This window comes from Hyalella azteca, unplaced genomic scaffold (genome assembly GCF_000764305.2).
Source record: "Hyalella azteca isolate HAZT.00-mixed unplaced genomic scaffold, Hazt_2.0.2 contig15455, whole genome shotgun sequence".
Lineage (NCBI taxonomy): Eukaryota > Metazoa > Arthropoda > Malacostraca > Amphipoda > Hyalellidae > Hyalella > Hyalella azteca.
Window position 1 is genome coordinate 404,888 of NW_025945309.1, and position 13,732 is coordinate 418,619.

Consider the following 13,732-nt stretch of genomic DNA (forward strand, 5'->3'; position numbering starts at 1 on the left):
AGAAACGCGATTTGATCGTAAACGGAAAAGGATATTAGGAACCAAGATATGTGTAGTCTAGGAATATAAAATAAATTTGGAAAAAATGAAGGCAAATTGCCAGTAAAAATCGGCATGGAGGTACACACCTTGCTGGAAGCGCCTCTGCTTCTTGAGCTGCGAAGGCTTCACGAGCTGCTGCTCGTCGTCCTCGTTGTCGATGTGGCTGTAGATGTCAGAGTCGTCGGAGGGCGTGAGGTGTTGGGTGCTGCTGCTCCCCACACTCCCCCCAACTCCTGCCACTGCCCTCCCCGCTGCACTCCCACTGAACCCGTAGTGGGCGTGAGCGGGGTGCCGTCCTCCGGGGTACACATCATCCCCACCATACACGCCCCCCAGTGAGGGGGATAGAGGTTCGTCCAGGTCGTCCCCAAGCGAGCCACCGAACGCCTCACATCCCGGAGGGACGCTCTCGTATATCTCTGACCTGACACACAATATATAACGATGAACCTCGAACATACCAGGAAATCAAATTTATATCAACCTATAAGATTTCGTAGCTCCAAAAATGCATAATAATATCAAAGGCTTTCCCACAAATTACGATAACAAACTTTTCAAATCTCGCTAATATAGGAATAAGCCCCACACTAATTAGTAATAATAATAATAATAATAGTAAGTATGTTAGAAACTACATGACTTATAAGGACTTAGTATAACTTATTCCTGCTGCTAAGGAGCAATTATTTCTTAGCACGCACCCCTCAGCGGAGTGTGAGCGCGGCGGCAGCGCGGCCCTGGAGCGTCTGACGGGCGTGAAGGCCGAGCCGCCGCGCCCCACCAGACGCACCGCAGGGCCTGGTCTCTCCAGAGTGCCTTCCCCGCTGTCTTCTAGTCCTGCACATGTAAATACACGTTATTGTCAATATTGTTATGACGTTTGAACTCTGCTTCAAACTAAATAAATATTATATACGTTACTATCAATTATATTTTGTCTATTGCATTCAACTGAAAATCAATTTGTTTCAGTCACACTACTTGATCACGCGTCCCCAGTTGGTGGATGAGATAAGAAACACAATTATTTAAGTGACACATCCGGATTATCTTGACACGTGAAACTTTAATAAAAAATGAGAATTTAGACTAGTGAGGCATCAGGAATTCCTTGCCACGAGTTGAACACATACAAAAGGAAAAGAGAAGGAAAACGCAAGCGAGGGATGCTGAGACATACCTGAGGGATCCTCCATGTTGAAGGCTTGCTCTATTTCAGGTTTCTTGTCCCAGACCTCCTTGAAGAAGGGGGTGAACGTCGTAGCTGCGGTTGAAGGAAAAAAAAAATCATATTAGAGAGCAGACCGTTTGAAAGGCACCAATAATGTACGCGCGGTCATAAATATTACATCACAAATTATGGGGAAAAATTATTAAAATAGTTTAGAATTGACGTGTAATACAACAATAAGAGCAATAGGATTGATGTTAAATACAACCAGAAGAACAGACATGAACGCACAATATTCTCCACTCATTAACTGGCGTGATCTAACAGCTAGAAACTGAACGATAAAAAATCAAACTCCATCAGACGGCTTGACCAAATACATGCAATCATAAATTTAATCCGTTGAGAAGCTTTGGGCAGCAACTGACATGTTTGGTGAGGAGAGGCGTTGGTGGTTGTGTAGTGGGCCTGCAGACGGTCAGCGACAGCGTTGCCCTCCGTCATCAGCTGCTGCGTCACCTCAGACCCGAAGAATGCAGACGCAGACCCTGACTCTGTGACTGCTAGTACCTGCACAAGGTATAGCCTTGAGAGGACATGTGCTGAGGCGTCAGACAAAGAAGAGAGTTAAATTCGAGCATTTATTCCAACAAATTTACCAGAAAATAAAATAAATTCACAAAAAGCGATAATAGCAAGTGTGATTTAAGGATGCCTTTGTTGTGTCATGCATCAGGCCATCAGCAGCCTGCGAAGGATCTCATTCACACATCACGCAATTGCGCGACACATGAGCAATCTAATCGACTGCTCACCGGTTGCAATAGTGCAATGAAAGTCTCACAATAAAATATGGTCACTATATTCAGAAATATGAGGCCTCCCTCTCTTTAAATCAGAAATAAGAGGCCTCCCTCTCTTTAAATCAGAAATATGAGGCCTCCTTCTCTTTAAATCAGAAATAAGAGGCCTCCCTCTCTTTAAATCAGAAATAAGGGGCCTCCCTCTCTTTAAATCAGAAATATGGGGCCTCCCTCTTTTTAAATCAGAAAAAAGGGGACTCCCTCTCTTTAAATCCGAATTAAGAGGCCTCCCACTCTTTAAATCAGAAATAAGGCTCCTCCCTCTCTTTAAATCAGAAATAAGAGGCCTACCTCTCTTTAAATCAGAAATAACGCTCCTCCCTCTCTTTAAATCAGAAATAAGGCTCCTCCCTCTCTTTAAATCAGATATAAGAGGCCTCCCTCTCTTTAAATCAGATATAAGAGGCCTCCCTCTCTTTAAATCAGAAATAACGCTCCTCCCTCTCTTTAAAAAGACGTCTCTGTTGGAATATTCAAAACATTCTTTGTTAGAAATAATGATGAATTCTATATAACGATACCCTAGAGCAGATCCAAGCTCACCTGGATAGGGAGGTTTGGGATGTTGGCAGAGAAGGCTTTAAGAGCTGCTAGAGAAGCCCTTCTCTTCGCACTGTAGACGAGAATAAAGCCATGCACCAGCTCCTCTCTGAAGGCCAGCGCTCCGTGATATGATGACACGCACACCTCCACAACACGCTTGCTCTCGTCTGTGTGTAGCAAATGAGACGTTATTTTATTACAACACAGAGTGACACAAGTTAATAACGCACTCACACTTACTATATGTCAAAACACAACTGTCAGGTTTTCCACCGCCGCTACCCATACTTGCAATAGCGGTTACCACGTCACCTTCTGTGACGTCATTGTTCTACGCCTATATGAGCTCCTCAAGCATTCCATGCGGCAGTCGCAGACCAGTCGCCAACCAACATCTATCAGCTGCACTAGCAGCCAGCCTCTATACACATCTACTTAAGACGACTCCGGCAATCATGTCTATAGCGATAGTGTCGATATTACTACCTCATCGAATCCTGTAATAATAATTCACCGTGTCTAACTTTTAAATAAGTACTAATTAAGGATTCGTCTCTTTTATTCATCTCTGTATTAATACAGACATTATCTAGAACTTATCGGACCTCAGCTATAAATTCAGAGTTCAATTAAACAAATCATAAATCAACGAATGCCCTAGACATGACATCGTTAGCTGTCCTCACAACGACGTCCGGACACACAACAAACAATTAGGTTAAAATATAAAATATCTGCAGGACGCATCAACTTGTCTAACAAAAAATAAGCAATTTAAAGTGAGTCTGTAACAAGAACGCGGGAAGTCAGCAGCTTGCCTCAGCAAAAAAACTCACCAAGGAAAGAGTGGATTTGCAGAGTACGATCGCCGGCAGGGACACAGAGAGGACTCGAGAGCAGGGGATTGAGAACCGCCTCCAAAGAATATGGGTCCCCACACAGCACACACATGATAACCCTGACCACACAAACAGATGCAAGTTAGATCATGACGTAGTACCAACACCGCAATCGTATTGTTATGAAGAAACTTTATAGAATGTTTGAACATGACTCATGTCCTCCACATGTGTGTGTCGGCAGCCCTCGTCGCACGGAGGCAAAGATATTAGTCAGCTCATGTTTGGTCAACAACATTTCTATATTATTCTAATGCAGTGGCCGATTTGTAATAATTTAAATATAAATTATAAAATTAACCTTGCCCAGACCTGATATCAGGGCAAGCCTGCGCCTGCAGCGTGACGGACTGGAAGAGAGAGAGTGACGTGGTGCGGTGATGTATGCTCGTCACGAGCTTCCTGATGCTTCTGTTGACGATACTGCGGTCGAGTTCTTGACTACCTTCGCCAGTCACGTCGCCCTCGCCGTCCTCGCGAGCATTACCGTCCCCAGTCTCACTCGCTGAGCCAGCGTCCACGAAACTGCACTGCAAACTGCAATGCACCACATGGTCACTAAGACATTAAAAATACGGTCTGAATTAAGTACTCAAATCCTCACAATAGATACAGACATGAAAATTACATGCAATCCCCAATGCACCTAGCCAGTAGATGATAAAAAAGATGTAATAAATTGTAGGCTGTATTGCAGACGTCATATTTACTCGTCTAAATTCTGATCAATGTTCAATTGATGATGGATAAATAGAACGTGAATATAATTAAGATGAAAGGAAGAGAAAACATGCGGTAAGAAGCACATAACTAGAACTAGATAGTATCAAAGTGCATGGAGGCAAACAGTCGCTTCATAGAGTAACAATAATAGTAACAATAATAATACTATTAATAATAATAATAATAATAATAATAACTTTAATAATGATAATAATATTAATAATAATAATGATAAAGGAAGTATGCAGGATAGCCACCTCTGAGCGAGACTGGTGCCCTCCTGATGCAGGGCATGCTGGGTGAGCTGGTCCAGGGAGGGGTGGGGGGCGTAGAGGATGGCGGTGGTGGGGGCGGCCTCGTCACGCTCCAGCTGCCCCAGTAGCTGATGCTCCAGGGAGGCACGCAGGTAGTCCAGTCCTGCACTGGTGCTGTACACGCACACCACACCTGCACCACACAGCCCCATGCTCATCTTATTCCCGGTAACATGATATATGATACACATATTAAACCGTTTAATAATTAATATGCATATATATATGCATATTAAAAAGAGAGGAGCTGGTGCATTAATAAATTGATATTACTCCCTTGAAAAATTAAATTTTGATCAACTAATGTCATCTGAAGACTAGGTATTGTTCGACCCTGAAAATTTAAATTGACGAATTCTATGGCCATTAGCCACCCGCGTTAAAACAAATATATATATATATATGCATATTATACAGCATATGCTGAGTATTTTCATATATGTTTGCAGATATTTTTGACTGATATATAGTTTGCAGCCTGCGACCGCAATATATAGAGCCTGTTGGGGCGGGTATCTAGGATACTTATTGAGTTGGGATATTACATGGACCTGAAAATTTATCCTGAGTGGGAGAATAGGAAAAAACTGGAGGGAAAGATTCGATCAAAAAAATGAAAATTTATTTTTTTAAATGGGTTAGAATGCGCAAAATCAGTTTAGAACGTGTAAAATTGTGCGGTTTTTTCATATTTTGAAACGAAAGCCAAATGAGTTAAATGTGCTCAGTCAATTGTGGATTTGAATGAGACTTTCTTAAATAGCAAGATATTTCTTTAATTATTATTGAGGGCAATCGGAATAACGGGTTTCTAAAATAGCAGGGATCTATCCATTCCGGGCAACGAGAGCTAACCTGCAAGTATATTCATGTGGTATTGATTTTGAGGAGATCAAATGAAGCTCAGCTCACCGTGAGGGGAGAAGTCTGGCGTGGCGAAGGCGTTCTGTGGCTGTGTGACGTCGCCCTCGATCGTCCGGTAGTCCAGGCAGTAAACTTCGCCCTCGACCTCAACTTCATCTCCAGCAAACTCGGCCTTATGGAGAAAACGAACAATCTAAGAAAATAAAATCAAGACTAGAATCACAAGAAAAACTAGAATCACGCTCATGACGCAGAACGAGACTGAAAGAGATACAAGTGAAGTAGAGGAATAATACATAATATACTAAGACTGATCAGCAGTCCAATTAATATACTAATCCAGAGGAGAGAAGGTCTCGACGCTTAAGGCTCACCCTGATAGCAGCATGCAGGGTCTGAGCGAGACCATCTTTGCCCAGCAGCACCAGGTTGATGTGACGGTCTACGGGAGAGCAGCCCGAGCCGACGCTCTTACCAGACCAAGAGTTGGGACGCCTGGCGGAAGAAATATTCATTCATTTTTTGGAAAGATGAAGGAGTAAATTCACCCAGAATTGTTGCAAAAAATCTTAAGCTAATGTCAGCACACAGGTCAAAACTCCATCAGTCGGACGGTAAATAAATTAGACACGACCACACTATGAGTTAAGGATCCAGTTCACAGTTCCCACCCCCGTTATTTAGACATTTCAACGCTAATTCAAAACAAAATATATATTATTGAGATTTCTTCACTATTGTCTGGAAACTAGTAGCAAAGAAAAATTAAATTTGAGATCCGAATATTCCAGTTAACAATGGGTTTGCATCCAGAATACTGGAATCGGGATTGTATGTACAATTCGAATAAAAATAGTTTACCACGACACTTCAGAGCAAATTTGAGAGCAAAGACAGACAGAAGGCTACTGACGCGGCATGCCTGGCAGCGAGGATCTTATTGACGAGCGTGTCGGTGCAGTTGGGGTAGGCGGGGCAGTGCTCGGGCTTGGGGCAGTGGATGAAGCCCAAGTGCTGCAGGAGCAGCAGCGTGCGCTCACCGTCTAGTCGGTCCAGGGCTTTGTGTCTGAGATAAGGTCAGCAATTTTAGGACAAAGACAACACCAAGACAAATGTCAAGATAATCAAATTAGAACCATGGCAAGATGCATAAAAATTTACAATACAATCAAAGACTTGAATGACTGCTGCAAGAAAACAGTAAACAAGAAGCATATTTTTTATTATTAAGTGAATATCACTATTTGCTATAGCATGTAGACAGAAACCATTGCCTTGGTCAAACATTACAGGGCCACACACCTGCTGTCTGTGTTGAGGGCCTGCGTGATGTCACGCACGTCCTCTTGCGTAACGCTGCCGTTAGGCGCCACGGACTTGAAATGGTTGAACAGCTCAGCGTGCTCCAACAGAAGCTCCTGCGTAGAGAACAGGGCCATGTGATCAAAACTCGGTCAAGTACACGTAGCGCCTAAATACACGTAGCGGGCTAAATACACGTAGCGGCCTGAATACACGTAGCGGCCAAGGACACTTAGTGACCTTAGTACACGTAGTGGCCTGACTACACGGAGTATAAGTACACATGCTTTGCCCCTACACAATATAAGCTGATATCACAGGCAGCTTTAGGAATATAGGAGAAGCAGCAATAATATCAGACCATGTAGTTGGCGCGGGCCTTCTCAGTGATCTCTTTCTGGTGTTGGTCGTAGATGATCTGGCGGTCATGCTCCGTGAGGCTGTCGAAGCTCTCGCGGCCCATGAACAGCACGCGTACTTCGTCCAGCCGCTTGCCTGCCGTCACGTAGCCCGTCTCCTCCAGCAGCTGCTTGAACCGGTCACGCATCCTGTGGCCGAATATCATGTTGTTATGGGCTTTATTTACATGCTTTAAGAATAACGAACTGGCATTTATGAGGCCGATTTTCGAATATGCAGTGACCAAGATACATCTCCTAAACCTAAAGTAATAACGCTACGTCACACAGATACAATGTCAGGCTTTGATAGTGTCATCTCTTTACTCAACATGCTTCCTTATGATTAAAAATTTACCGCTTATCTTAGTTAGAAACAAGTACAATGCGTAAGAAATAAGCGGCGCGAAAATTGAAATAACAGCTATTTACGCTTGGCCCAAGACATCCGTATTCGACATGGATAATATTATTAAATCAAGAAAAATCAATAATAACTTCTTTAAGGGCTAATGTGTTTTGCGAGGATCATGTGTGTCGGGACATCAATACATAACTTGTCTATAAACATACTATCGCAGCACGGAGTAATTATGGCTCATCGTTGCCCTCACATTTCAAGCATTACTCCAATAATCATAGAGAATATTCATACCTCGACTACAATGGAGGGGCCTGACAACTATTCATTTAACTGTAATCTATTTGTTCAATTATAAATTACACGTGAACCTCTACAGGAATCAATTGATATAATAAAACGCGTAGAGTTTAGCGATGCGTTTTCCCCACTGACCACCGGAATCCATAAGGAGAAACCTAGAGACTCCTAGACACAATAAATGAAAAAGAAAAAATACGGCTTTTTAGAGACTAAGTTTATGAGCCCTATGAGGTTAACATACCTCTTGGGGAGCCGGCTACGGTATTGCGTGTAAGAGAAGATTGGGCAAGGATTAAAAGAATGTATACACAGCCTATGGTTCAGGAGCTGGTAATTTAAAGGAGAAGTACACTTGAAGCAAAGAGAATGGTGGAGGTGAGCGACTATGCATGGCTTAGCAGGAGCTGTAAAGTGGAGTGCAAGAAAAAGCAAGTCCGTTTAAAGCAAGGATTTGAATCTTAGCAGCAGAATTTGAAGAAAACTCTGAGAAGTCAATGAAGGTAATTCAAAGGATTAAAACTTATTAATTGAGGACAGTTATCATATAATAAGTAGCCCATATCAGCACCACACTTGAAAAAATTTCTCAGCTTCTCCACCTCTGCGAACCTCGCTTTTTAAGCGACCATAGAATTCCAGTTTATTGTAAAGAAATCTCGCACACATCAATACAAACTCTTCCACAAAAAGCCCAATATTACGTAAAATGAATGAAGGTCAACAGAAAGGTTTAAAATTAGTGATTCAGAAGGTGTCACGCATCATTACAAATTCTTTCACAAACTGATTATAGCATTCAATATGGACCACTCAAATTTCTATTATTGCATATATAGAATAAGGTCACTCACTCCCTCATCTCAAGCTCGGCCTGCAGAGCGTTCACATGGTTCTTATATACAGTCTCTGCCTCGTTCGAGTCCAGAACATCAAACGGGATCCTCGAGTCGGCCGAGTCGAGCAGCTCCAGGTTCTCAGTCCAGGGCAGGTCTTCGTGACACCGTAGGAAGTATCGTTCAAAGTCAGGGTGTTCGCTGATCCGTTGCTGGATGGTTAACCATTCCCTGTCATGAGGAAAAATATTATGTGTTGCTGGATGGTTAACCTTCCCTGTCATGAGGAAAAATATTATGTGTTGCTGGATGGTTAACCTTCACTGGCATGAGGAAAAATATTATGTTGCTGGATGGTTAACATTAATATCACGAGGAAAAATATTATGATGCTGGATGGTTAACCTTCACTGGCATGAAGAAAAATATTATGAGTAGCAGGATAGTTACATTCACCGTCATGAAGTAAAAATATTATGAGTAGCAGGATAGTTAACATTCACCGTCATGAAGAAAAAATATTATGTGTAGACGGATAGTAGTTAACATTCACTGTCACGAGGAAAAATATTATGTGTTGCTGGATGATGGTTAACCTTCACAGGCATGAAGATAAATGCAATATAATTTTCAATTTATTTATCAACAACAACATTAATAGATGTTCATACCCGTCTTGCAAGCTCCTGAGGTTGGGGAAGAACTCCCTGAGGATGGAGGGCAGGAGGTCCATGTAGGACTCAACCTTCCTCTGCAGGAACTCATCCTTGAGCTTCCTCGTGTGCCTCCTGAAGAGCTTAGCGGCGCAGTCCAGCCCCATGAGGTCGACGAAGATCACAAAGTCGGGGCTTTGGCTCAGCTTCTTGCTCGAGCTCGACCACAGCGCCCTGCAACACGGCAGTGCATCACAGGGGGTTGCGTAAGACGATGTTGCATCACGAAGTGTTGCATCAAATGTATTCAACGTGCATGTCAGGAATATATTTGAAAGCATTAATATACATAAATTGAAGCTAGAACTTATTGAATGAATTCAATCACATAGAACAACACTGTAATGAAAAATGTAAGTACTCTTGATGCATAGCCCAAATTCCCCAAATTCACAGGAGCATCTGATTGATTTTTAAGCGGCTTCTGCCCTATCATTACCTGTAGTCAGTGACGCTGGACCTGACCAGACGTAGGTACCCGTCAGTAGCGACATCAATCATCTCCTTCCTGTGTCGGGCCGCCTCATAGTACGGCAGGATCCTGACGCGCCCTCGGTTGCGCTCCACCAGCTGCGCCACCGTCATGAACGCCGTCTCCACGTTCACGGTCTCGTGCGACGACGTCTCCACCAGCGGGATGTTCCCCTTGAACTCCTTGCGGCTCGCCAACTTCTCTGCCTCCTTCACGTAAATCTGCAGCAGAGCGGGGAGTGTGTGAGTGGTGACCTCACAGGAGGGCATGTGAGTGGTGACCTCACAGGAGGGCATGTGAGTGGTGACCTCACAGGAGGGCATGTGAGTAGCTGTCTCTTATACACATCTAGATGTGTATAAGAGACAGTCACAGGGGGGCATGTGAGTGGTGACCTCACAGGGAGGCATGTGAGTGGTGACCTCACAGGAGGGAATGTGTGGTCATATCGTTTAAAGGATAAGTTAGGGTGCATATTGTATAGAACGATAATGATTGTGAGTTCCACTTTACTGCATCTCATTTTACGTTAAAAATAAACTCTTGGATTCAAAGCAATAAAATTAAACACTTACTTCCACCCAACCAAACTCTATTCTTTCTCATCCAAACAAAAACCAAACAAAATAAAATGTAGTCAATCTGCTAGCATCAATGAAGTTAAAATGTCACCCAAGCAGTGCACAAACAATGAAAAACTAAGCCCAAAACCAAACCTCGTTTGCCTCGTCGTTCTTGGTGGTGACGAGGACGACAGGTCGCTTGGTCTTGACGCAATTATTCAATATGGACGCCGTAAGCTCAACCATCTTCTCCAGGGACCGGTTAGGCACCGGCGACACGTCAAATATACACAGGAATCCGTCCACGTTGAGCTTGCCGTCGGGCAGCACCTTCTGCTCGTATTCCCTCTCTATTCCTGTAGTGAGTTACGAGAGTTAGTGTCGCTAATTCGATCAGACGTTAACAACGTCACACGTACGAACATAATACTTTATTACGATACATTACATATTTGTTCAATATATGTTAGCGTACGGTACGTATAATGAACGCATCCACATAGAACGAAAATATATAATGATAATGATACGACTGGGGTTCAGGAGGATTGAACTTACCAAGTTGGTTTTTACAAATGTACATGAGCTTCTCAGCGGAGGTAATCTTGGTCTGACAGCAGCGCTTGATGTACGGGTCCATCTTGCCCGCTGTAGGTATACAATAAAGCATTAATTCAAGCACATACGGTACTCGAAGCGTGGGTCAATTGCCATTCATTAGAGAACTAATAAATTTTTCAGTCATTGAATTGAAAGTCGATAGATTTTTCATATTAAATACAAACATAACCATTACTAACTTGTTATAACAATTAACACTAAATTTCGGGTGCATTGAAAGCTTTAATTTCAAAAAATATCATACTCAAACTCAAAAAACTTTGAACTCAAAAAATATATCAAAAGTAATGTATAATTTTTAACAATAGTAAAAACTTGAATGCGGTGTTATGAAATACTGCGCAGCGAGTACCTTTGAAAGGCATGAATGAAGCGTCGTCAATGAACTCAGTCTGCTCGATCACTTGGAAGTTGTACTCGACCGCGTCCTCTGACACGCGCGTCGTCTCGCCCCAGTACAGGAAGTGGTCGTTGTTCACCACACGCCCGCTGAAGTCCGTCTGTGGTACAGCCATCACGTCACCCAATACCCCCACAAAAACTAACAAGTTTATTATAGAATTGCACGAGAATTAAAATACTTTGATAATATTCAGTTCACTGGACTGCACTATTATTTTACGATGTTTTCGGCACAAAAAATATGGTGTTTATTGAAAATATAAGATACGAATTGTAAGGATATCACTATATATAAAACTATATAAATAATAGTCATACTGTTGTATTTGTGGAATAACAAAAATTATCAATTTCAGTTCAGCAATGATACAGTAACCTGGGCCGTATTCATGATGGTGAAGTCAACAGGATGAAGACACGTGCGAAAATAACTCTATTTAAGAATAGTGAAACAATTTGCACTAACATGAGCTAGATAGCAGACGATGATAGCATAAATGCTAGCTTGAGCTAGAGCAGAAGATGGAAGATATTCAAACGGGAATATTAGAAAGACATCCAACTATAAGTAGCTAAGCTGACCTGCGAGAGGACGGAGATGTGGTCGACATGGTAGTTGTCAGCCTGAGGTCTGATGAACCTATTGCAGAGGCAGGACTTGCCTACTCCAGTGACGCCCTTCTCCCGCTCTCCGCCAGACACACCCACCACCGACACCACCACCTGGCGACCACACTCCCCTCGGCGCGCCATACCAACGTGTGCTACTTAGCCCACTTCACGAGCGAGGGCTCGGCATCTTATGGGGCCTTGAGCCAGCGCTTTATATCACTTGATGTTCTAGTTCTCTGCACGCCTCACGTCCGAGGGATGGGCGAGACAATCAAATTATAAACGTACAAACATGACATGCAAAATAAATAAAAGATAACTAAAAAATATCTATGTAAGTTCTACAGTGCAAACGAAAGTTGTTACAAATAAATGGTTCGTTGAGATATTAAAAATTATACATCAATGGAAATAATGCAGCCAAAGTACAGAAAGTGATGAGATTGGCAGGTAAAAAATGGGCGGGATGGACAGAGGAAGATGACGTCGAAGGGGGGGAAGGGTACAGCGGAAGGGAAGTGTGTTGGTGGTCACATCAGTTCCCCAACATTGAGGTTTTGGATCTCGTTAAAATATAACAAGAGGAATACAACTGCGGGAGGAGTGAAGGGATGTAAGGACATGCAAGACACAGCAGCGAACAGCGGCAACGCAACATCGAGCGTACAGAGAACAATGATATTTCAAGGTAAACCTTGCCGAGATATTCTTAATGAACTAAAGCATTTTGCAAGAAAAAATTGTACGATTTTCAAAGAGATTCGGAAGGTTTTGTAAATGAAAAACTATGGTAAGAGAAGCAAAACGGAGGGAGTGATATTAAAACGAATAATAAATATATTAAAGGAGAATAGAAATGGAATGCACGAAGCAATAAAATGCTGACAAGGCAGAAGAATAGGTATGATGGTATGACGGCCTGTGGGGGATGATGGTGGTGAGGGTGGTGGGTGGCACGGAGCAGCAGTGAGCCAGGGTATCCTAGGACAGACGAAGTGATGCACTAGTAATGATGCTGCACTGATAGTGATGCTGCACTGATAGTGATGCTGCACTGATAGTAATGCTGCACTTATATTGATGCTGCACTGATAGTGATGCTGCACTGATAGTTATGCTGCACTGATAATGATGCTTCACTGATAGTGGTGCTGCACTGATAGTGATGCTGCACGCCACAAACAGCAGAAGCACTTGTCACTTCACAATTCAGGATTCACCGCGCAAAGCACTCGAGCAGCGTCACTCGCTAACTACCTTGGGCACCAATGTTTTAACATGTATTTCACTTTCAACAATGGGTTTCGAGTTTTAAATACGAATTTTCAGTTTGCAATACGAGTTAAATTTCACAATGGAGAAAGATAATACACAAGATAGCCGACAGAGACGAAGAATGCGTTGCGTGTGACAAAACAGCGACGTCAACGAACTGCGAGGACGTGGTTGTTCAGGGCCACGCATGAGGCGCGCGAGGATCGCAGTAGACGTGACAGGGACACAGATGAGCTACGCCGCGTCCTCCCGAGAATGGGTAATGATGAAGGCTGTGAGTGTGGTAGATGATGTAGCAACGAGACGGAACGGAGGTCAGGAGTTGGCCGTTAGGTGCCCAGCGTCAGTTCGGTGGAGGGCATGATGAGATCTCGGGGCGGCGACGGGTACACGGCGAGGAGGGACCGACTGCGGGGGGTGACCTTAGCGCTGGAAGTGGTGTTAGTCCCCGACTG

At 43.2% G+C, this 13,732-nt stretch overlaps 1 protein-coding gene across 13 annotated transcripts in view; it reads right to left on the reverse strand.

Moving 5' to 3' along the window:
- LOC108681024 (rho GTPase-activating protein 190) overlaps positions 1-13,130 on the reverse strand; it is a 36,218-nt gene extending 23,088 nt beyond the window's left edge. For 6 of the 13 annotated variants that reach the window (XM_047884469.1, XM_047884465.1, XM_047884468.1 and 3 more), the window contains exons 1-21: positions 11,973-13,130; positions 11,341-11,488; positions 10,926-11,015; positions 10,521-10,723; positions 9,772-10,025; positions 9,291-9,506; positions 8,638-8,850; positions 8,028-8,042; positions 7,086-7,272; positions 6,725-6,840; positions 6,336-6,488; positions 5,797-5,917; positions 5,471-5,594; positions 4,502-4,691; positions 3,834-4,058; positions 3,459-3,580; positions 2,623-2,789; positions 1,645-1,786; positions 1,226-1,309; positions 747-882; positions 129-466 (exon numbers count right to left, since the gene is read on the reverse strand). In XM_047884469.1, the coding sequence (XP_047740425.1) occupies positions 129-466; positions 747-882; positions 1,226-1,309; positions 1,645-1,786; positions 2,623-2,789; positions 3,459-3,580; positions 3,834-4,058; positions 4,502-4,691; positions 5,471-5,594; positions 5,797-5,917; positions 6,336-6,488; positions 6,725-6,840; positions 7,086-7,272; positions 8,028-8,042; positions 8,638-8,850; positions 9,291-9,506; positions 9,772-10,025; positions 10,521-10,723; positions 10,926-11,015; positions 11,341-11,488; positions 11,973-12,143 (3,415 nt within the window). In that variant the 5' untranslated portion in view covers positions 12,144-13,130. The remainder of the gene's footprint in view (positions 1-128; positions 467-746; positions 883-1,225; positions 1,310-1,644; positions 1,787-2,622; positions 2,790-3,458; positions 3,581-3,833; positions 4,059-4,501; positions 4,692-5,470; positions 5,595-5,796; positions 5,918-6,335; positions 6,489-6,724; positions 6,841-7,085; positions 7,273-8,027; positions 8,043-8,637; positions 8,851-9,290; positions 9,507-9,771; positions 10,026-10,520; positions 10,724-10,925; positions 11,016-11,340; positions 11,489-11,972) is intronic. The other 7 variants (XM_047884473.1, XM_047884471.1, XM_047884470.1 and 4 more) reach the window with 4 other exon arrangements.
- Between the last annotated feature and the right edge of the window lie 602 nt (positions 13,131-13,732).